At 39.9% G+C, this 24,627-nt stretch overlaps 1 protein-coding gene across 17 annotated transcripts in view; it reads left to right on the top strand.

The window, feature by feature from the left end:
• Positions 1-21,305, top strand: part of EPB41L2 (erythrocyte membrane protein band 4.1 like 2) — a 192,553-nt gene extending 171,248 nt beyond the window's left edge. For all 17 annotated transcript variants that reach the window (XM_070417691.1, XM_070417689.1, XM_070417685.1 and 14 more), the window contains 3 exons: positions 1,530-1,610; positions 5,974-6,084; positions 20,063-21,305. In XM_070417691.1, the coding sequence (XP_070273792.1) occupies positions 1,530-1,610; positions 5,974-6,078 (186 nt within the window). In that variant the 3' untranslated portion in view covers positions 6,079-6,084; positions 20,063-21,305. The remainder of the gene's footprint in view (positions 1-1,529; positions 1,611-5,973; positions 6,085-20,062) is intronic.
• The last annotated feature ends 3,322 nt before the right edge of the window (positions 21,306-24,627 follow it).

Genomic DNA, 24,627 nt, shown 5'->3' with positions numbered 1-24,627 from the left:
ACAGACAGTGCCAGTGGAATAAACCTGCAGACATTTAAAGTATCCAAGAAAATTGGGCTCCATTGACAAATGTATTTAAAACAAATTGCAATTCGTAAAGTGCAAAGGGCTAAAAATATGTATGAATCGCTATACCTAAGACAGCTACAGGAATAGAGAGAATTTAATAAAAGTGGAAGCACAGGTTTATTAGAAAGTACAAAGTGAATGTTGACTATCATTCAGCCTTTTCAACAAGTTCTTCAAATAATGTAAATGTCCCCTCACTGATTGATGATCCCAGTATGTTGACTTGGGGTGTGTCTCCAGGTCATTCTCTAACTGTTTAGCACTAGATCATATGACCAGTGATTCTGGAGGTGTGGTCTCTGGACTAACAGCAGCCTGACTTGTTACAGGTGTGAGCACTGTGGTCCCACTTAGGACCCGCTGAAACCCTGGGCCCTCCCATGCTTGCCACAGTCCTCAGATTGCTAACTCCAGTTTTATTTTCCAGTAATCCCTTTTGCTTCTACTTCTCATATTTGGTTAGTGCCTGAAGGTCTTAAATGTATCCTTTGTGCATTCCATACCCCTTATTTCAACAAAAAATCTTTGTAAATTAACAAATGCCACATAAATGAGAGATAGTATGGCTGAGCATTTTAAAGCACATCCAGTTACTAAGGCAAGTGATAGCCTTGTTTCGTATGATGAAGTGCAATCACTGTGACTTAGTGTATACATTTATCAGAGTTCCAAAGGTTGGGTGTGTGCTTCCTCAGGACCGTGTGGATTTGCTCCTTGTCTGTTTAGGATGTCGCAGGCATGTGATCTCTTCACCGTCAGGGCCCAGGCTCTGTTATGTTAGCTGCTCTATACCAGTGACTGTGTGGCAGTTCACCCAAGAGCTCCTGCCCACACGGCCCGTCACATAGCCCTGTCAGCCATGTGCCATGTCCACACGTACAACTACATGCAGAAGCTGTGATTACAGCATTGAATGACAGCCATATCCAAGTCCTCTTTATTTCTGTTATTGCACTAAACCAAAGAAACAAAATCACCAAATAGAGTTGTATGATGAGAATTAAGCAGACGAAACGATAACACCAGGCAATTTCCAAACCTAAAGATACTGAAATTGTTAGAATTCCTTGTAACTTTCCATAAACCAAATAATTATTTCTTCTCCTTTTAAAAAATTGACCAATTGGGAATGAGGAGACTCAGGAAGTTCTAACAGTGTCCCAGTGGAACCATGTGGATTAAATGGCAGCTGGTCCCTCTCAGTGTCACCTGAATCTTGATACATTAGGTTTTAAGGTTGCTTTCAGTTGAGGAACTTACGGATGCTATAGCTTTGACCACAGGATTCTCCATTGAGCTTAAAAATATGGAAAGTTTCCAGAACATCAGCCTTCCCTGCTCAGTGTGCATTGCCTTATAATGATCAGAAGGTCTAGGTGTGCCCCATCTGTTTTTCCTGACTCTGTGTACACAGCTTTAGTGATTACCATTTCCCCCCTTCTTTTCTTTATGACCTTTAGACAATAAAAGGTGGAATATCTGAAACAAGAATTGAGAAACGCATTGTGATCACAGGAGATACAGATATTGACCATGACCAGGTAAAGCCCTGCGGTTCTGGTTCTGAAATTGACCGTGTTTATTTTCTAGGTTTTGTGCCTGTCATCATGTCACATAAAGTATATCCTACCCCTCCTCCCAGTGCCTCCTGGCTGAATCCTAAGTGTGGAATTAAGGCCTGGATATACCTATCCTTTCAGCCTTCCTAACTCTGGGGATTGCTTTTTATTTCCCACTGGATTTCTGTGTACTTTGGGGTCAAAATAATTGTGGGGATTCCTGGCAGCTGTTAGATATTCATGTGGGCCTGGTTTCAGGCAAGTCATCAGTGATTAAAAAATGAATGGCAGCTTAATGATCCTGACTTCCAAAAAATAAGCCACTAAGTTTGCCTTATGACTACTTTTAGGAACTTAAAAGAAATTTTTACAGCATTAGGAAAATTGGGTTGTTTACTACTAATTATTACTATTATTGAGGGGTGGGAGAAAGTAATCTAAGGTCTTTTACAAAGTGAAAATTTATATGTATTCAGAAAAAAAATTAAAAGAATTGAGCTTCTATTCTAATGTTGAGCAGGATGCATGATTTAAAAGCAGGTGGTAAATAGAACTGCTGGAGACTTTGAGAGTTGTTTTAATTTTAGATAGCAATTTCAAGTGATAAGTTTTTGTTTCATTATTTTCTGAGTGATTTTAACTCAACTTTAAAGGAGACCAAGCTTTTTTTCTTTTTTAAAAAATTTTTGTTGATTTCAGAGAGGAAGGGAAAGGGAGAGAGAGAGAGAGAGAGAGACAGACAGACAGACAGACAGACAGACATAAATGATGAGAGAGAATCACCAATTGGCTGTCTCCTGCCCTGGGAATTGAGCCAGAAACTCAAGCATGTGCCCTGACAGGGAATCAAACCGTGACCTCCTGGTTCATAGGTTGACACTCTAGCACTGAGGCACACTAGCTGGGCCAAGATGTTTTCTTGTATAACAACTTGAAGAAAAGAAAAAGAAATGTTCAGTTGACCAAACAGCTGGAGAGGAGGAACAAATGTTTGTTAACCAGCTTTGAATGCAATATAGAATTCAGGAAAGAGAATTTTAGAGAACAAAATTTCTCATGTAAGAAAGTCTCACTGTGTATGACCAAAATAGAAATAAATTTTCTACTATGCCCTCTAAGGATATTACTGTTTTTGTTAAATCCCTGTAAACAGGGTTTACTTACATATTACATATGTATTTTTTTATTTCCTTGCATTATTAGAGGTTGAAGGGTTGCCCTGACTCTGAATTTTGACCTAAGAGCGCAGATTCCTAGTGGTAACCAGCACATGAGCCTATTTACCACTGGAAAGTGAATTACCTGCTTGGAAACCAAGCCTCCAGTTTCCCATGGAGAGGATTTTTCTGCCTCTGTTCACTGTACAATCTTGAGTTCTTTTGACCTTAAGTTGGACCAAAGGTATTCTAGCTCTTTTGCTCTAGGACTCTCGCTCAGCAAGCATTTGTTAATCCCTATAGCATGCTGGCAGGAGCCCACTTTCTGTGGTGGTAATGGAAATTGGGTCTTCTCCCAGCCTTTGTGTCTTTTACCCTTTGTCTTCTGTGAACTGAGACCTTTCCAGCTTTCAGAAGCCACTATTTTCTCTTAGGGATTACTCTCAGATTTTATTTTGTGTGCATTCTTTTGTCTTTTGGCCTGTTTTAACTGAAAATAAAGCTAGGCAACACTGCTTCTGAAAGGCAGGTAGAAAAAACACAGACTGAAATATAAGTACCCAAGTAGTACACATTCCTAACTCTTACAGTAGAAAACAGTCATGGTATGGCTGCAGCATTAACTTGCTGTGAGTACACGCCTCCCATTTGTATGATGTGCTTCAACCCATTTTAAAACTGAGGTCAGATATCCAAATGATGAGAATAGAGATGCAACTTTTATACTTTTTCATGTCTAATCATAAGATGGCATACACTTTTCTGACTAAATTTAATTGTGGCTTTTGGTCTGATTGTCACTAGAAACTCATGATGAGTTCGCCTACTCTTTAACACCTGTGATGACAGAACTATTTGAAATTAAAGGAGAGATATCACCTCTCTGCTCAAAACCGATGTTGATCATGTGGTGACTTTAATATCATTGACACCTTTTCAGCTCCTTGCCTACGTTAAAAGAATCTTCATAGTGGAAGGAATTGCTTCAACTGAGCAAGACAGGAAAAAGGAATCTCTTGTGCTGGCAAATTAAAGAAGCGTGCTTTCATCGAAACCTGCTTTGTGGGTTCTTTACCCTGTGCCAGTCAGTCCTTGACACTCACCTCTCTACTGGGGATGCGTAAATGACCTGGCCCTTGCTCCTCGGTCAGCTGTCAGTCGAAGGTTACTGAGCAAAACCCAGTTCTAAGAAAATAACTTATCAGTTTGGCAATGTGATATGTTTTCTCACAGTCTATTATTACCATAATAAATTAACATTTAAATTGTTTAATTTTATGTCTAATATCATGAAATGAAAGGAACTAATGGCAAACTGATTTTGACTATTTAAAGATGACTAGCAGTTTTTTAGTTTCTCTACTTGTTAATTTTTTAATTTATTGATTGGCTTTGAAAGAGATAGAGATAGATAGATAGAGAGAGAGAGAGAGAGACGTTGTTGTTGTTCCACTTACTTATGTATTCATTGGTTGATTCTTGTATGTGCCCTGACTGGGGACTAAACCCACAACCTTGGTGTATGGGACTACGCTCTACCCAACGGAGCTACCCGGCCTGGGCCTTTTCTAATTAAAGCATGTTTCACATGTGTTACCTACCCATGAACATAATTTGTATTTTCGCTTTAACATTTACACTGTTTTAATGTAATCTTTGGAGTGAACATAAACCTAAAAGTATCTGATACGTTGCCTGTGGCTACATTTGACTTCCATCAAAGCTCCAATCCTCCACAATTAGGATTCCACAGACCACCATGGGTAGACAATTTTGATCATCCTAGTCTCCCTCTTCCCTCTGAACACATGTATACTCCTGTTCGAATTGTGGTCCATACACAGAAGCACCTCCTGACCTTCTTTGAGATAAGAGCCCTGCTCTTCACCCCACTCCACTCTTGCCCTCTGGTTCTCCTGCTCTGCTTACCAGATAAGCAGTGGAGCTGCTACTCATATTGGAGGCTGGTCCCTGTCTGACTTTGCTTTTGTTCTGACACAGGTGGGGTACGAGAGATTGTCCCCTAGTGGAAACTTAAGCACCCCTAGGTGTCTTCCAAGCTTTTGTGCAAAAGTTTTTTGGTGTAAAAACAATTTCTTCTTTTGTAGCTTACCTCTTTTGTGTGGAATGAGGCTCAGGGTTTTGCTCAGTAACCTTCCGGCTGACAGAAACTATATTCCAAACAAGAAATGCAGTTATCCCCTTAGGCAGTTGACAGCAACAGGAACCATCATGCTGCTTTTCCTAGAAGCATATTTTCCTTATGAGGTAGGGTGCTCTCTAGCCTGGTAGAATTTCTTTGTTTCGGAGATCTGTCCTCGATTTTTAGTGTTCTTCTATGGTGTTTTCTTGTACTTTTCTTTAAAAATCTTTCCCCTCCAAAAAAGGATCTTTCCATTTGCCACAGCACTTTCTGATACATTGCAGGAAACCTTATTGCTGTTCACAACAGGTCCAGAGAGAACTAGTGGTAGGACACCCTGAGGCCCACTCCTGCCCTGCAGCCCCGGCAGGAAAGACCCGTTAACCTTTGCTCCTTCACTGTTTTCAACTGTAAAGTAGGGATCTGTCTACTCTGGTCTTAAGCTGTACTGATTGTGTGTCACTATCATTTGTGGGTTTTCATTGTTCTGTGCCCTAGAAGTTTATAGATATTTTTACTGCAACATTTTTCAGTTCAACAAACATTTTACTCAAACAATTACTGAGAGCTCAAAGAGGGCAGAGGTACGTGAGGCCTGGTCCTGCACCTTGGGGTTTCAGGCAGTTGGTCAATAGCAAGTGTCACTTGAGTGTACAGGGTAAGCTCTATGCTGTACACCATCCCTTCTATCCTTACAACAGACCTGAACATGCTCTCTGCAGCCTGAGCATTTAATCTCAGGTGATAGGTGAGAATGCTAAGGTCAGAGCACATCCGTTTTCCCAGGTCTTGTGGTGAGGGCACGGCTGGGATTCAGAGCCAGCCTGCTTCTTCCACATGTGTTATTATTTGAAAGTAGCCTGGACAAATGGGGACTCTGGGGAAATGAGAAGCAGCCTCTAAAAGGAACAGTGAGCCCATTTCAAGTCTTCCTGCTTCCTCAAAGAGCAGAGGCGGAATCCCAAGTGCTCAGCAGGCATGTGTTTGGCCACCTTGAGAAGGAGCCCTTTCCTCCACTGACAGTGTTCTCTCCTGACCCTGGCAGGCGCTGGCCCAGGCCATCAGGGAAGCCAGAGAGCAGCACCCCGACATGTCGGTCACGAGAGTGGTGGTGCACAAGGAAACTGAGTTGGACGAAGGGGAAGAGTAAGTCAAGGTAAGAGAGCCTGTGCTGTCCAGGGCCCTTCTCATGACTGTTCTGTGGTTCTGAACCTGCTGAGGGATGTGAAAGGGGCTTCTATGTCACAGTGTCTTTCTCCTGTCGTCCCATTTGATTTTCCAGACTGTTATTCCCAAGTCCATCTGCTCAGGTTGTCTGGATAGAATTATAAACTTTCCACCACAGGGCATTCGGTGTTAATAACTGGCAGGTATTGAGGGCTGCTAGTAATTGACATTGATAAGTTGCTTTACTGTTTAAAAGCACACAAGTACAGTTATCTTAATTAATGTTCACAATGACCCTTTGAGAAGGTGATGTCTTCATTTAGATGAGGGATTTTATTGCAAGAGGCGCAATGGGAGAGCCGAGTTAAATTCTTTTAATATAGGCATTAGTAATGGTATATCAGAGAATGAACCATGAAAGGAAAAGATTCCTTTGATTATGTATAACTTTAAGCAAACCAACAAAAACAAAAGTAAAGAATAAATGACAATGTTTAACATGCCTGGCAGAGAAAGAATTAGTATCCTGAATATATTAAGAACTCTTATGTGCCATCAAAAAATGTAAACCCTTCAGTAGAAAAATGGGCAGAGGATTAAGCAAGTAAACCACATAGAAACTAAGTGAACATAAACAAAAATGTTCAGCGTCACTGTTGCTTAAATCAGTATCAATGAAAAATGCATTGTACAAGTTTTCACTTATAAATCTGCCAAAGTTTATGTTTTTAACCAGTGTTGGGGAGGTTGTGGGAGGAAAAATATATTCATATGCTGCTGTATAAATTAGTAATATTTCCTGGAGGACAATTTGGCAAAAACTTACATTAAACATGCCTACCATTTATACCACTTTAAAAAATATATCTTAAATAATCAGAGATATGTATGAAGATTACAAATGTATTTATAACATTTTTGTGTATACTAGCAAAAAATTGGGAACAACCTAAATGGCCAACAGTAGGGTTGGTTGTACCTTCTGCTGTCATCATTATGTGATGACTAAATATAGCTATTAAAAGTTGGGCTAAAGAATTCTTAATGAAATTATTAAATGTTCATAATTATATATGGATTTTCTTGTTTGTTTTTTTTATTTTTATTGTTCAAAGTATTACAAATGCCCCTCTTTTTTCCCCATTGACCCCCTCCATCCCACCCTGCCCCCCTCACTATGTCCATGAGTTATGCACAGATGCATATGTTCTTTGGTTAATCTCGGGGTGACTGGTCACAGAACACTCCGCCTGTGTCAAGGCCGCGTGCTTTTTCATCGCAGAGAGGAGTTCAGTCACTGCACAGCCTCCCCTTTATGTTTTTAACTTTTGCCATGGATGCCTTTCTTGTTCTTATTGAGTAAGGACAGATTCTGGATATTAATCCTTTGTCAATTTTATGTGTTCTGGTTTGCCTTTTATTAATAATTACTCCACTATAGTTATTAATACATTGAATTTAGTTATTAATATAGTTAATATAGTTGAGTTATCAAGCTTTCCTTTATGGCTTATGTTTTTTTTCATACCCTGAAATATTAAAGATATTTTTGATCCTGTGATTTTAATGTTGCCTTTCACATATCATTTCTTAAATCATCCGAAATTTTTTTTCCTGTGTGATGAGAAACAGTGATCCATTTGTTTTCTGTATAAGTAGACAGCGTGCCATTATTGTTTATTAAAGAGCCCATCCTTCGCCCTCTAATGTGCAGATCATGTATCCAGTTTCTTGAATGCATGGGTGTGTTTCTGAGCGCTCTCATTTCCATCCGTCCATGTGTCCATCCCTATTCCAGTGCCATGCTGTCTTATTCACTGTAGCTCTAAAATGATCTTGATATCTGCTAGGCCATGTCTCCCTAATTGTGTTCTTTTTCTTCAGGAGTATCTTGGCTGTTCTGGGCTCTTTTTATGTCATATAAATTTCAAAGTCAGATTATTAGGTTCTAAGATAAACCTTCTGGTATTTTAATTGGAATTACATCCACTCTTTAGCTCAGTATAATAAAAACTATATCTTTATGATATTGTCTTCTTTTCTACAAACATAAAATATCTCTCTATTTATGTAGGTCTTCTTTAATTTCTTTCAATGAAATTGTATGATTATTTTACCCAGAGAGAGGTCTTATAAATCTTTTCTAGCTGTTGCTGGTATAGGCAGATACAATTGGCTTTTCTATATTGTCTTATACCTAGCAACTTTACCCTTTATTTATTTACATGCTGTTTTTAACACAGGTGTACAAAGGGGCTATAAGCAGAAATCAGTTAAAAGTTTAACACATTATCTAGATACCTGAATAAATGTGGTGTATAATATGGTAAATGTTGATCTTCTTATTTTTGAGATGTACTTTCCTGATAGTTTTATATATGGAAGACTGAGAACACCTTAGCTGGGAGTCAGACGGTCAAATATTATGTTTTAATCTTGTTAGATCTCAAACTATGTGACATTGTACAAATCAGTGGGGATGGTTAAATCTACCCCTTTTTTAAAAAAAAAACAAACTCGTAGGACTTATTATAAGGGTATAATAAGATAATGAGTGGGTATTTCTTCTCTAAATTCTTTGAATCGGTAGTGATCACTGTGAATATTACCAACACCCCCACCTTCCTTTGTGGCATTTAATAAGTTAAAATGCATTAATTAGTTATATCAGTTATTCCTTGTACCTTAATTTATTTTTGCATTGGGAGACACACACACACACACACACACAGCCTTTGTAGTTTGCCTGTCTTTGAGGTCATCTCTTATAAGCAACTGGTTAAACATATTTAGGAAGTTAAAGTATGAACAAACTAGATTTGGGAAAATTCATCCATTCAAAAAATATTTGAGTATCAGAATGTGCTAGGGTAGGGCTAGGCATTGAGGATTGAAATAGTCAAACTTGTAGAAGAAACAGACAGAGTTGAACTATTATAAATTTAACCTATTGTAACTTGAGAAACAACGTTTGAGTTGATATCTGAAGGAAGAATAGGAGTTACCTCAGTGCCTTAAGTCATTTTAGCATCTCCACCCCCTCTGGCTGCAGCTTGTTCTTGAAAAATTCCCTTTGCTGGTGACAATCAAGAGGAGAGTGTGTTTGCACTCCCAGGATTGCACAGAGGCAGCAGGTGGGCCAAGGCAAAGAGCAGAACCCAGACAGTATCTGAACGTCAGAAGAGAGTAAATAACTGTGTGTCTGCCCCGGCTCCCCTTGTCAGATGTAGAAAACTCTCCTCCTGATCTGACCTCTCCCTTTGGAGTAGTTCTGAGCTTTTCATCAAGCACTGCAAGGTGGGGGTGGAACAGACAGAAAGATAGGCAAAGGACAGCCTGCATGGACAGAACCTCCATGTCTGCCATCTCAGCAGGGGTTGGCCAGCTGTGAGGCGGAGAGGACCTCAATTCAGACACCATGAAAAAGAAAACACAGACTTCAGAGCAGAACTTTACTAAACCTTTGTAACCTTTTCTTTATGTCCTCTTATGGACTAGTCCATCCTGTCAGTTTGTCATAAATGCATATTTATAAGCCCTCAGATGGACACAATGTCACTGACCTGTCCCCACTGGAATGGTGTTCAGGCATTCCTGGTCAGGAGGAAGGAGAATGCAGGCTTGGTGGGGTGGAGTGTGTGGCCTCGAAAAGAATGGGCCCAGGAGGGGAGCTCGTGACTCGCTTCAGTTGGCACCATGAGCTCTCTGAACCCAGACTTCAATGAACCTCTGACTTCTGGAGCAATCCTTGATGTGGGGTAAAAGTGAAGATGCCTCCTTTTCATCTGGAAGCAGTCAACAGCCGAAGACGCAACCATCTACTCATCTTATTCATGTATTTGCTCGTTATACAAATATCAGTGGAGTGCCCATCAGATACCTTTTCCTGTTTTGCCATGGAGGCTTCAAATCAAACAAGGTCACACTCACAGACAGTAAATCAGTGGTAGCAGAATAGTTTCAAGTTTATATGTTCTCAACTGAGTTGAGTGGGAACAGAAAGGCAAGGTCTCTAAAATAATCATAATGGGGCCTCTCCCTTGAGCTTCCAGGTGAGTAGAAGTCAGCTCAGTGAAGAAAGATATGGAAGGGGGCATTCCAGACGGGTTATGGTGCTGTGAACTTGACACTCTAGGAATCTCACAAGGTCAGGTGTAGCTGGATTGCAGACCACTTGCAGGAGAGTGAAGGGAGATGACAGGAGCAGGGAGGCAGAGGCTTGATCTTATAGAGCAGCGGTTCTCAACCTGTGGGTTGAGACCATCGGAAAACACATATAGCACATCAGATATTTACATTATGATTCATAACAGTAGCAAAATTACTACTTGAAATTACTACTTGAAATTACTACTTCAGTTATGAAGTAGCAACAAAAATAATTTTATGGTTGGGGGTCACCACAACATGAGGAACTGTATTAAAGGGTCGCGGCATTAGGAAGGTTGAGAACCACTGTTATAGAGCCTTACGAGCCAAGCCATAGAGGCTAATCTTTATCCTGAAAAGCTATGGGTACTCCTCATGTATTTGAGGGATAGAAATTAGGTAGAGGTTTGTGACTGGGTGATTGCATGAAGGTATGGAAGTTAGTAAGTCGAGTAGGTGGGTGAGCAGAGGAAAACTCCCAGATAATGCCCAGGTGGATAGCTTGGGCAAATGAGTTGGTGGTTCCTGTCATTGCAGTCATGGAATACGTGTTTATTTTCTCACATAGCACGTGCAGTATCGCCAGTCCTCTGCTCTATCTTAAAGCAAAAATATATCTTTTGTTCTGTGTACTATGTAGGAGGAACCAACTGTCACAGGAATTATGGAGGAAGCTTGGAAGTGAGTCTATAAGGCCCCATATTACACACACACACTATGGGTAAATGGAAATTTACCAGATGGTGTAGCATAAAGTGTAGCATAGCAGATTTGCTGGGTTAAAATCTACTTCATTGTTGTGTGACCTGGGTAGGTTATTTCATGTCTCTACTTCAGTTCTGTTATCTGTAAACTGGGGGTGATAATGGAATTTACAGAAGAGTTTGTTTCCAAGGCAGGTTGTAAGAACTTTTTGTAACACATAAAGTCAGCCATGAATCCGTTTTTGGTCTTAAGAGTCAAATAAACATGAAGATTTTCTATCCCAGAGATGTTGACTTTAAGAATCGTCTACGCCCTAACCGGTTTGGCTCAATGAATAGAGCGTTGGCCTGCGGACTCAAGGGTCCCAGGTTCGATTCCGGTCAAGGGCCTGTATCTTGGTTGCAGGTACATCCCCAGTAGGGCGTGTGCAGGAGGCAGCTGATCGATATTTCTCTCTCATCGATGTTTCTAACTCTCTATCCCTATCCCTTCCTCTCTGTAAAAAATCAATAATATATATATATATTTTTTAAAAAGCGTATACATGGAGAGGTCCAGGAGGTAGCCAAAAGTTGAGAGAGCACAGCAGGCTTTGGATCAGGAGGAGATTTGGAGGTCATCCGAATGTGTCGTCTACTGATGAAGCCTTTGGTTTGAGCTCACCCAAGGCCAGGTCAGAGTGTTGTGACCTGGGGAGCCGAGGACATAGAAGAGGAGGAGTCAGAGGTAGGAAGAAAACAGGGAGAAAGGATGTCATGAAAATAGCAAGAAGAGGATAACTTTAAGAAGGAGAGAGTAATCAAGTATTAAATATGGCAAAGAAATGAAGTGAATGTGTCCTTTGAAATTGTTGGTACAACCTGGGGGCTTTGTCAGAGTTCTTCAGTCAAGAAGTAGGCATGAAGCCCTGTAACAGGTTGAGGAAAAGGGATTTTACACGGAGACTGTTTTCAAGAATCTGGAAAACAGTAATTGGGCCTTTGGCCTTTTTGTCTGCTCTGCCTGTCTTCATCTGAGACGATGGAGAGCATTGTGTTAGGTTTCACAGAGCCACCAGAGCTAGTGCTGTGATTGCTAAAACCTGGCAAATCCATCATTCCTTGGAACCTGTTAGATAAACCCTGAGTCCCAATCCCCAAACCACAATAAACACGTAACTAAATTAGTGGTTTTCCTTTCTGTGCTTATTGTGCATCTATGAACACCAATTTCTAAACAAGATAACACTGTGTTCAAACCAACATTTCAACGTTAGGGTGATGTCTATGTTTTCAAAATGAACTCACAAGCCAAGTAGGCAATTAGCACTAGCTATCTAACTGACCGGACAGGAGAAAACCATGTTGGCTGAACCGAGCTCAGGCTAATCATGAGCTACTCGTTTACGGGTGGCATCACCCTGTCCCTGAAAAGAAACACAAGCCTATGGACTTCCAGGTGACTAGCTTCAATTCAGGAGCCAGGAGGTTTGCAGGCATATCAAACTTGTTGCATTTTTATTGTATTCTGTTTGCCTAGTTGTACGAGTCTCATTCCTAAAATTAGCATTTTATTACAACTTAGCTTTGAATATAGATTAATCAAACCTAAATGAAGATCTCTTATACATAGAAATAAAAAGCCCTTTTGGATTTAGTGAATTTTAGGCATAGCCAGTTTTTACTCTGGATGCTGTGGAATGTTCAGTTTTAATATTTATAAATCTGGCAGGTGCTATCAATGAGTCACATGCAATGTATTTGAACTACTTGACCAAAGAGGCACTGATGCCACTGCGTCGTGCAGGCATTGGCATCTGGTAGCCACTAATTCCCCAGGGTTTGCTCTTGGACAAAATCACCAACTGTTGTTTTCGCAAATGAACCTATCTTTACGGTGTTTCCTTCCCGCCCCCAATAGTAAAACAGAGGAGGTTATAGTTTTTAAAAAGGAAAAGGCAGTTGAAAGTGTAAGTGATCCATAATTTCTTTGCTCCTAGAGAGAGCTAATTCCTTTTCACAGTGCGTATGTGTGAACACATACACTCACACACACGCACTCACACCTCAATTTATGTAGGCTGGGACTGTCAACTCTATATTTATCTTGCTTCCTCCCCCCGCCCCCCACACTTAACAGTACATTGTAGATAAATTCCCTTGTCATTACCTCATCCTTTTTCAACAGCTGTTGAATGGATGCTTCATGGTTTACTTAACCTTTACTAATGGTTATTTAGTTTATTCCTCAGTTTTCACAATTATAGACACACCTACAAATATCATACTTGTGTTTACATTTTTGTACATTAAATTCATTGTTTCTCCAGGGCAAGTATTTTCTAAAATTAGAGTAGGTGTGTCACTGAGGGTTTTTGACATATTGATAAATGTTTCCCTTAAAGGTTCTACAGCTAGACTCCCACTAGCAGTTTATGAGTGTCCCTGTTCCCCGTGCTCTTGTCAGCACTCAAGATTATACAGTTTAAAAAAATCTGCCAATCTGGTGAGGAAAGAGTATTTCCCTCTTCTTTTTAAATTGTGGGGAAAGAGCATTTTTAATTGTTTGTTTTTTTTTATTGCTAGTGAGGTTGAAATACACACCCACATTGCATCTCTCTGAATTGCCAGTTTGTGTCCTTTGTCTGTTTTCCTATTCAGATGTTTATTATCTTTTCTCTCATAAATTTGTTAAGGTTATTAATCCCATACAAACGCTGCATGTTTCCCCCACTTTTTCATTAGTATTTAGGGTTAATAAAACAAGGGGGAGAAGGGCAAGACAAAGTCTACAAAGGGAATGCATGCAGGCCATATCTAGAATTTTCTTTTTTGGACAAAGCAGCATTTTTTAGAGTTTGAATTAATTATTAATACTTAAACCATTTAGAAACGTTGGAAGCTCTAACATTGTGCCTGCTTTCTCTCACGGCTCCCGTGGCTAGTAGGGGCTGCCACCCTTAGACAGGGAGAAGCACTCCTAGTTGCCAGCATCTTTTATGTTGAGGTCGTTGGTACCTGGTCTCCCTACTAGTCTGTTACCCGCCTGGCCTCTGAGGTGGGTAGAGGTAGTGGTTATGAAGAATATATAATTTAATATATAATCTTCTCACCCCGCCCTCTTTTATGAGGAAACAGAATCCTAGAGATTAAAGTCATTTGCCATAGGTAATTACACTCAAGAGTCATGAAATACCATCCACGCGTGGAGCTAAATATAACTTCATTAGTCTCAAGAACTTCTCTGATGTTCGACATCCCAGGTACTATTTTTTGAACATGTAAATTTGTGTGGGGCAGTAAGAGGGAATTTTGCTATGGCAACTAATAAGTTTGTGTGTATATGTATGTGTGTGTGTGTTTTTAAGATGCTCCAGTCCTCCTGAGGATTACATTCCAAGGACATGTTACCCCATGTTTATTTAACTCATGCATCAAAATAGTTCAGCTAGCATTAGAGCCAGTGGGAATCTAGACCTGTTCCGTTCAGTGTGGTAGCCAGTACTACTGGGCTGTTGGGCATTTGAAATGTGCCTGTTCTAAGTGGAGATGTGCTTCCGATATAAAATAACATACTGGATTTTGAAGATGTAAGAAAAAAAGGTAAACTAATAAGTCAGAGAATTGAGGATAGAGATGAATTCTTTTGATTCTGACTAACCTTTCTATAAAGAAAATATTAAATGAAAACTTAGCAAGTTCTGTTCATAAATGCTTCAAAGATGGTTTTCTGAAAGATAAGGGTTTTGTTAGTATTTACAAGTACACTTTTTATTTGATGCTACAGAGAAATGCCTTCTATCTCTACTTATCTTATGAACCTAGGATTTGCAAAGGCTTAGCTGGAGTAAAGCATATGGAACAGAACCTTAACTGTAGTGCATTTGTTATGTAAAAGGAGCTTGAAGATTTTGTAAAATGCTTTCATGGCAAGTTCCCAGTAGATTTGAATGTGGCAGAATGAACCAGAAGACCTTACGTTAGCTTTCCGGCCAGATAATAACTACTCTTAGAAATCTCTGTCAAAGCTTCAGACGTTTGGGAAAACCAGTATTTTTGAAGAAGTAAGAGTCCTCCTGGGGTTTCACAGAGACAGTTATTCAGAAAAAGGAACCCAGAATTTTCCACTTAAATCGGCAGATGAAAGTAATGGTGAAGACAGGCAGTAGTGCTTTCTTCCCAGAGACATAGTGCAGTTCTGTTTTTTTCCTCCCCAAGCCTCTGTTCTCTGCTCACCTTGAAGATTAGTCCCTATTGCCGTAGCTCATAGATTCATTAGTATATATTATGGACATACATGTTCAAGGGGCTATTACAGTTAGTATAAGAAAGTCAAAAGTATAGGAATGTGTATATAAATGGCATATAGGGTAAAAAATTCATAGTTTTCGAGAGAAGCCTGGATGAAGAGCTATGCAGCTTGTCAGAAGGGGCTGTTTGGGTTTGCAGATCAGAAGATCTCCCTGCCACAGCGGCAGGAAAGCTCCCTGTGCAGGGCGCTGGGGAGGGTTTGAACATATGGGGAGAGAGGAAAGAACCTGTAAAAAACAATGGGATGGATATCAGGAAGAGCAATTCCTGCACCGTAGCTTTGTGTGGAGTTCCCAGAAAGATTTGTCAAAAGCAAATAGCAGAGGGTCTTCCATTCCGTGTTAGAACCTTAGTTTAGACTTCGCTCTGCAGCGCATCTGCACTGGGGATTTGAGTTTGGGAGGAGCACTGTCCTTCGGTAAGTTTTATTTGTCAGGAGTAGGTAAGATCAGATGAAGTACCCTGTGAGGAACTATTACTGCTCCAGGCAATTCTTAATGGAGAAACTGAACTGCACATCTCTAGCTTTCAGAGCAGAATTGTATTTTATTTGAAAGCATAACTAGGAGTGAAATACAATGTATGAAAATCTATAAAAAGAATATTAGCTAAATTGATTGAATGAGTGTCTACTCTGTGCCCAGCTTTATTTGAGAACTTTGCCATTTATTACCTGAATTAGTTCTTACTCTGATGTAGATGAGGACATTGAGACCTAGAGAGCTGGAGTCTCTCACCCAAATCATGCAGTCAGTGACTGGCCAGAACCGACTCTCTGTCAGTGTGAATTCACATCACATTGCTTTCACAAGAATTCATGATCGGAAACTTTCAAATAATAACTCCCACCAATGTTCTTGACACAGGACTCATTTTAGAAACATTTATTTTTGTACAAAATGTTTCTGAGGTTGCAGCTATGATATAAAGCTAAGTGAACAATAAGTCAAACCAAATTGTATAAAACAATCATGTTTCAAAATGAGGTGAAATTGACAGGGTTTTCTAAAGTTGCTGGGTGGTAGTAATTCCTTAAGTAGAGTCACATCAATGTGTCAGGCATAAAGATTCTAATAGAAAAACAACTGTCAGCTTTAAAGAAAACCCATTGAAATTTGGCCTGAAGAAATCAATGAGTCTTTACTATTAAAAGCCAGTGTTTCCAGTGGTTTGGATTAAATGCTTTTTTAAAGGGGCACATTTGCAACTCACTGAATCAATTTCTGGAGTAGAGTGTGCTCAAGATTGAGATGCACGATGTGAACCCCTTGTGTCTGGAAACAGAGATTGTGCTTTTCAGATGAGGTTAGAACTTCTGTGCTTACTTGACTGATTTCCCACTGCTCATCACGGCACACTGCGGAAGGTAAAAACACTCTGCACCCTCTATGAGGACTTAATGCAAAGTAGGTAACAGGCATGTCTCCATGAAGAGTTTGGACATAGAATTAGACCTGTGATTAGTTGAAAGAAATAGCTACCTAATTACAAATTTGTGAAACCAATTCTCACATTGGCCAACAGAGGGAGACACAGGCTATGGAATGTGAGTATAGTAGTTAGAAATGTTCACTGACATTGTATAGTCTAATGATGGGAAACTGAAGCATGAAAACAGTGGTTTGAGGGTTTTTTTGTTTGTTTGTTTGTTTTTGTTTTTTTTGCTTGACCAAAATTCTGATACATAAAGTATAACCCATATACTTAACAGCTATGGTCTTATGCAAACCCCAGGTATGAATGTTATGATGTTGTCAAAAGTGAAAGCAGGTTGAATTAATGCCAGTAATTAATTCCTGTCAATTTGTATAATGATATCAAGAATTCTATGAAATGAGTAGAATTTAAGCTTTAAAAAAAGAAAAGAATCCTTAAAACTTTACAGCTTGCACATGAAGAACCAGTTGCTAGTTTTCACTTTGATTAGGCTATGTGATAAATCATTTAGACCCAAATGTAGTCTTAAGAATGGCCAAACATTAAGTTTTTATTTCTCACAGCTACATTAAAAAAAAAACCACGGAAATTAAAATGGCTAATGCTATTTCATCCTTATCTTTGCTTCTTCCCAGCTCAAATGTTAGATGTTTACTTGGAAATACATTTCTATATGTGTTCAAGTGCAAAAAGCAGTCAGAAAGATGAGTGGACATGTAAATTAAAAAAAAATTCATTTAAGTTATTCCTTATTCATCTAGGACAATAGGAACTGGGGATTCTGAAACATTGAATATCTAATTAACTCAGAGTTATACTCAATTTACTGCTTTTTAAAAGAACAAGAAAAATGTGTTTAGCAGTAAGTGATAATAACTATAATTTTTTGGACCTTGAGAGCTTGTTTGGAGATTCTAGCAGGGGAGTGCAGCTACTCGTATACCCTTGACCGAAGACCGGTCCACTCCTCGGGGTGGGGGGAAGGTCGTCCTCTTCGACCGAGCACGCAGCTTCGGGAGGGACGCACATGGATCGGTGAGGGAGGAGGGGGACACCCGCCTAGCCAGCCAGATCAGCCGAATCAACCCTGGCGATCAATGGGGTGACAGATGTCGCAGCCAGATCACCCTCACATCCTATAACTATAATTTTTTGATTCTGAAAGCTATTTGGATCATCATTTATATTATTTCTCAGAAAAATTGATTTATTTTACTTTCTAGTGGTTTGATTATGAATAAATGAAAGTAAATGATACTTGACTTTACATGGGTGACTATGTCTTTTTCTCTACATATATTTCAATAAATGTTGACGCTCTTTGAAATCAAGATCTCTTTCATTCAATTCCTACATACTCCTTGATTCCTGTTCATTTAATGACTTTTAAGCAAGTTTAATTTTCACTTCATTTTAAAAATTCAAATTTTAATTTTTGGTGAAAACATATTCAGTGAAATAAAGTGACATGGAGCCTAAAGGAAATGGAGAACAGAATCCTCAACCTCTTTCTCTCTGTAGGTTTCCAGGCACTGTAACCTCAGGGGTTCATTTTCCATATCATAAGCTAGGCACAGTGGCAGCTGAGTTCAACAACGATGCATGTTTACTAAGCAAAGAAAACAGAGATAGCTAACAGCCCATAAAGAAAAAGGATAGCTAGATAGTGTGACTGAAGGTCACAAATAACTTCCAAATCCAATGGGTAGTTTTATCCATTCCCTCCTCACCACCCCCCACATTTCTTTTCATAATTACTAATCTAAAAAAGACAACTTTGTGTTTTCTCCATTGATTTTTCACTGCCTAGAATCAAGCACAAGTACTAATGAGTAATGAAATAGCCCAAAGCAGACAACGGGGTGGAATAAAATGAATTTGATTAATCAATCTGTCCTGAATAATCAGAGGCTATAATACCTGTGGTACATCTAAACAGTGGGGAGATTTTTCATTAAAACAGGACTTAATTTGGGACCAGTGTGTCTTGGAAAGGTCCTTAATTACCTCTCGACCATCCTCTGTAATTACCTATGTTTTACCAAAACTTACAATCAAGCTGAAATACAAAATGAAAAGTTGTCTTCTTAAAACTCTTTCTCTTTCAGGGACAATGCACCATCCTTATTTTTTGTCTGCCTCCCTGTCCATTCCTATTTTAGTCCTCTCTTCGACCTACTTACCTTTCATTGTGGGCTCCCAAGACTTCTTTCTCTCATTTTTCTGTTATACTTACATGAGACTAATTCTATCTGTTGGTTTCACTTGTTCCTTTGTGCTGACAAATCTGTAAATCTGTATCTCTAGCTCTAAGACCTCACCCAGGCTGTAAGCCTCTTATTCTACCTCTGTTTTTGAGGTTCAGGACTCCAAACCTGAAAGTACTCTCTGGTACTGCCTTCCTAGTCTCTTCCACCTGATTTCTGTCGTCTGGGTCCTTGGTTCCAGCAGCCATCCCTGACCTGTGTCATCTTCCTCGTGCAGCCTGGGCTGCTGAGTGGCCTCCAGACTGGTGTTCCCGTCTTCACTCCCCTCCACCTCTAGTCTGTTCATCATACTGAAGCCACAGTGATGTTGTCAAAATGTAAATCTCAGGCCATGTCAGACCTTCCTCAGAACCAGAGGAGAGTCACACCCAGCCTCCTCTCATGCCCCCTTTGAGCTGGCCAGCCCCGACTCTGCTCTGTCGTCCCTCCTCTTGCACTCCAGTCTGCATCATTGCAGTAGATTGGCAGTTGATCTTTTTATTGAATACTCTTTCTGAACTTATTCTTTGTCTGTTAGTTCAAGTTCATATTTCTCGGTCTGGTATTAAAACATGTACCTAATGTTTTTTACCTTACCTTCAGTTACTCACCATGCCGTTACTTAGCTTTAGTCATGTCCATTTCTTCACTGTCCTGTTCCTCACGTTCATTCTCGCCCACCCTCCCGTACATCTGTACACCCATCGTAATACTGGGCACTTTCTCACTTCCGGGCCTCTTTCCTCCATTCCATTCTCCACCCTTTCTGTTCATTTCAGTGAATTCAAAATTGACTTTTGTTTTTCTTCTGTACTTGGATCTACTTTTAAAACCTATATTGGTTTCTCTTTTTTATATTTTTACTGTATGAATTACCTGTGTTTTATAATTTACTTGCTTTTGGTTTATTCTTACTAGCCAGTTGTTTCTAATATGCTTGTCAGTTCTCAAGATACTTTAATTTAAGGCCCTCAAGGGTGGAATAGGGTCTCATGTATGGCTCCTGGCAATTATTTACTGTAGAACCAATCAGATAGTCACTGTGGTTTCCTTGATTTGAAATTTTATGAATGTTACCTACATTTTTTTCCCTCAAAGCCTCTGTCTTTGAATATTTAAGCCTTGTTTCTTTTCCTCCTAGAAATCCATTTATTAAACAACATTCAACTTTGTGAACCTGAAGAATTTTGACCGTTTCAAGTCTTAATGCCACACCACTACTCCCACGAATTTACGACTGGTAACAATGACCAGAAGCCTGAAGTGTTAAAATGCCAACAACAAACCCTACCTTAACAGCTCTGGTCTACTCTGTTCCCTCGCATTTTAATATATTGTTTTGTTTTATAACCACTCCTAAGTAATCTTGGTTCTTTCTTCCTTTTTTATTTTAATTAGGGAGGTTTTTTTTGTTTCCTGTTTACTTTGTGTACAACTACCTGCTTTTTATGACTCAAATGATCCAATGATAGTGAACAAAGCCAGCCCGGCTGGTGAGGTGCTGTTCACTGGAACAGGTGCTGTTGTGCGGAAAGAAAACGCTGTGACTAACTTAGGTAGTGTCTTTCCTCCTTCCCATTCCCACTGAACTCCCACCAATTACAGCAAATATTTACAGTTTTCGAATTGCAGTAAATACACTGTATGAGAAAATATTAGTATGGATTAAAAGCATTTCTTACATCTCAAAAACTTTCTAATGTTTTAGAAATTCATTGGGAATATCTTTTATGGGATCCCTTTTGACTTTCCAGTCCTGTGACTTTTTACTGTTAGTAGAAAGTCAGAGACTCCAGACTGGAGAATTATGCAGAAGCTCACTGACCACGTGCTGTGTGCGGAGACCCTCGCCGCACCGCAGTGCCAACGCCTCTCAGACACGCACTTCGGCAGCATTCCAGAAACAGGAGGGAGGAGCAAGAGGCAACGGTGTCTTCCCTCCTACTGAAGTATTCAGGCAGCTTAAAACCTTATTAGTGCTTTCTTTCTTAACATGTCCAAATTTCAGTACTTTCCATTATTTGGACATTTGTGTAGAACACTTGCTTTGTATTAAACCTCCTTGTGTACATGTGAAACTGACCTTTTGTTATTGAGCAGGTCTGTCTCTCTCAGATAGTGGGATTCACACAGGTTTGAGGGCACAGGGGAGAGGAGTGGGCAGGGCTGTGGTGGTGTTTGGATGGGCATCAGAAAACTAGACTGTTTGAAGCTGACACCAGAGATCTGATAGGGACTTATTAACTGTATGGAACATTTTCCCTTTGCTTTTGACCTGATGTATAGTTATGATGCCAGATTAGATTTATAGCGGCTGCAAGTTGTATTAAGTGATATTTTGCTTTCTGTAATACTGTTATAAAATAAAGTTGGTTTATTCTCTAGCCTTGTCATTTCTTTTTTTTATAAAGGTTTAAAAAAATAAAATCAAGGAATATCTTCAGTCAGAAGTCCTGTTATTTTGTGGGATGTAGCATTTTTAGAGTCTGTTATTCAGATCTTTGAAAATTTGATGCTGTCATCATCACTGATTTCAAGTGGCCAAGGCAGTGTTAAAAGTTTGTGAATCTAATGTTTACAATGCCAGACTCCTCCTGCCTGGTTACATAATCCACCCCAGCTTTGACTAAATCGAGCCGAGCCTTAGAAATATTCTGGAATCAAATGTGGTTCTGTAAATATTTTCCATCGGAAAGCTTATATATATATATAACATTCGTATTTAAAGCAGAGGGTGATCTTGCCAGGGATTTTGAACAGTGTCTTTTCATACTGTTGAAGACAGGTGCAGCGACAGGAGGGCATGTCTGCAGCAGCTCCAGTGGGACAGGAGATGCCGAGGTCAGTCAGGGCTCAGGCTGGCTCAGCTCAGCGCGGGCAGGGCGTGGGGCCCCAGAGAGGTCGCAACACCTGTGGGGGAACAATGCTGGTAACGTCACCTGTGACTACAGCAGCAAGGCTGTTGTTTTTTTAAATATTTTGTGTTTATTACCAACTATTTCTCAGGATGTTAAAATCTCTATAAACTGAGCTTTCAAAACCCCAAAGGATAGGATAAGAAAGGAGGTCCGCAAGGTTCACTGAGGGGAGACATCCAGGTACTAATTGAATATCAAGTAAAGCAACATAACTTGTGGGTGATAAGCAATAATTCCTTTTAGTTGCACAAGGTTTTGACAAGTATTGTTTTACGTAACTCTTCTAGCCATGCTGTGTAGAACACAGGAAACAAAGAAATGCACTTTCCACAGTCACAGCAGGGTAAAAAATAAGGTTTTTTAAAAATGTGTAGAGCTGGTAGATTGTTGGTATTTCACTATCTTGAGTAGTTTTTTCTTTATGACATCCTGTAGCATTACTGAGTCATGGCATCGACCACAGTCCATGCAATAATTACCACCAAGAGTCTGGCAGTGAAACAAACTAGCCATAACTACTGCCTAGTATGAACTTCATTAAGTATATCCTTATTTATGGATAAAATTATATGATGTCAGGCTACTATAGGAATAAGAATAATATGAAGATAGGGAGGAAGGAGTGAGTCGTCGTTTAAATGAAACAACATTGGCCATGAGTTGGTAATTGCTAAAGCTGGGATTCATTGTATTATTTTGTCAAAATATCCCATCATAAAGGCTAAAAATGTCACCAAGCCCCATAATTTTAAACAAGTCCTTTCTCCATGTATTGCAGAGCAAACATTGTTCATCGTATGGTGCTTGGCTCAGTTTCCACGCAGGCTTACCCACTTGCGTTAGCGATTAGGACATGTGAATGTCACCGCTGAGGCACTAAGTTTTTTCAGAAGTCAACACTGTTCAGGTATTTGCTGGGATTAAACCATGCTGGAGAGTTGGCCCCAGAAGAGAACATGACCAGCTGGCAAATCCTGACCCTTGGCCACAGGGTTAAAAATAGTGACCTATGTATATTTATGATGTCAAATTAGATTCATAGCAGCTTCAAGTTATATAAAACATTTGCTTCAGACACACTGGCCTCAGAATCCTACAGATAGACGTTTGAATCCCCTACTCTGAGTGAGTGAGCCATGTGACTTTAGCAAAGGCACTTAAACATTGATAAGGTGAGGGTAATAATATAACCCAATATGGGGGTATTCTGGTGGTCAGATGAAATAAAAATGTATAAAATGCCTCGCAGAGCTCCTGGCACAGTAATGCCCTCAACAAAATGGTAATTGTCATGAATACTAACAAGACTATGTCCAAGTGAACCCACCACGGGCGAGTTTAAGATCACCACCAGTCTGAGCTGTGTTCTGGGAGGGCTGTCCATCATAGAACTCTCTCCTGTCACGAGGTGACTTGGGAAGCCTGATGGGAAGGTTTGGCTTTGGAGGTAAGGGACCTGCCTTCGCTGAGCCCTGTGTTGTCAGGAACCCTTTATGCTCCTCCTCTGCTGTGGAGGCAGCTGAGCTGGCTGGTGTAAGAGGCACAAATCCTTAAGATTCTGGTTGTAGACTTCCTAACCGCAGATTTCAAGGAGCTAAGCTTTTCTCCAGTATATGCAAAGCAATGGTTATGTGCATTTTTCTTAGAGATAAAAGATGATTCCTGGCTTTTGTCAAATTCTCATAAGTCTTTATTACCTAAATTTAAGGTTAGGAACCTCTGCTCTGGGTTCAGAATGTGGATTTGAGAAATTAAATGGAAAGAATATTTTAAAATTCCCAACCTGGAGGTAATTTTTTTAAACACATGTCTCCATTCTGTCACTTATTTGGCAGAGTGAACGTATTGTGCAAATTCTGACAAACTCAGAGGCCTCTCCTGGTTACATACTAATTAGTCAGAAAGCAAGAATCTCAAACGCATTTTGCTTTGAAAATGTTAACTTTTTATAAACAAATCAGAAAATTGATTTCTCAAAAGTGTTTAACAGGTATGAATTGTGATTTCCGAGACACAGTTTTGCCAAAGTACTCAAAATGTCAAGAAAAAGTGGTTCTTGGTATATGGAAGTGTTTATTTGTTTCTGCTTTTCCAGTTGCTACTAAATGGTATCTAGAAACTACTGGAGGCTATTACCTTATCGGTTTGATTATAAGTAAGTATTTTTTTTTAAAAGGGTTGCAAGCAATATTTCAGGGCACATAATGTGTGCCCTTATCTAATGTTCTGTTTTGTCTACATGCACAGTTTCAGGATGTGAAGGACAGGTGTGGGCTTGCAGTATCCCAGGACCACGTTTCCAGCAGGAGAGATGGAAAGGTAATATTAGCTGCCTTAGGTTAGCTCTGTGGGGAAATTTTTTTTCCTTTGGTAAATTTTCATTGAATAAATGGCAACATAACAAAACTCAAAACATCCATTACAGTGTTTTATTGAAGGTCTCCTGTAGGGGAAACAATTGGGAATTCTTTCAGATATGAGAACATTTGAAGTGAGATTAGGAACTGTTGAGGTGAGAGCATGTATGGCCCCTGCTGAAAGGCTGTGGAGCACAGGAGGGAACAGAATAGGTAGGACAATGTGGGAAGACTGCTGGCCTGGTCTAGGGCAGCCACGATGAAGGGCCAAAGCCGTGTGAGCTGGAGTGAGATCACCACCTATGAGCATGTGAAGAGCAAAGGCGTGGCCATGCAGCTGGTTGGCTGTGCTCTGTAGAGGTTTTGTCAAATTGAGTAGCAGTGTCTACAAGCAGATTGTAGTGAAACCCTGGACTTGGGAAAACTAACAT

The sequence above is a fragment of the Myotis yumanensis genome, unplaced genomic scaffold (genome assembly GCF_028538775.1).
Source record: "Myotis yumanensis isolate MYYU_CA2020_CCGP unplaced genomic scaffold, mMyoYum1.0.hap1 SCAF_6, whole genome shotgun sequence".
Lineage (NCBI taxonomy): Eukaryota > Metazoa > Chordata > Mammalia > Chiroptera > Vespertilionidae > Myotis > Myotis yumanensis.
This window is presented reverse-complemented; position numbering and strand designations above follow the sequence as displayed.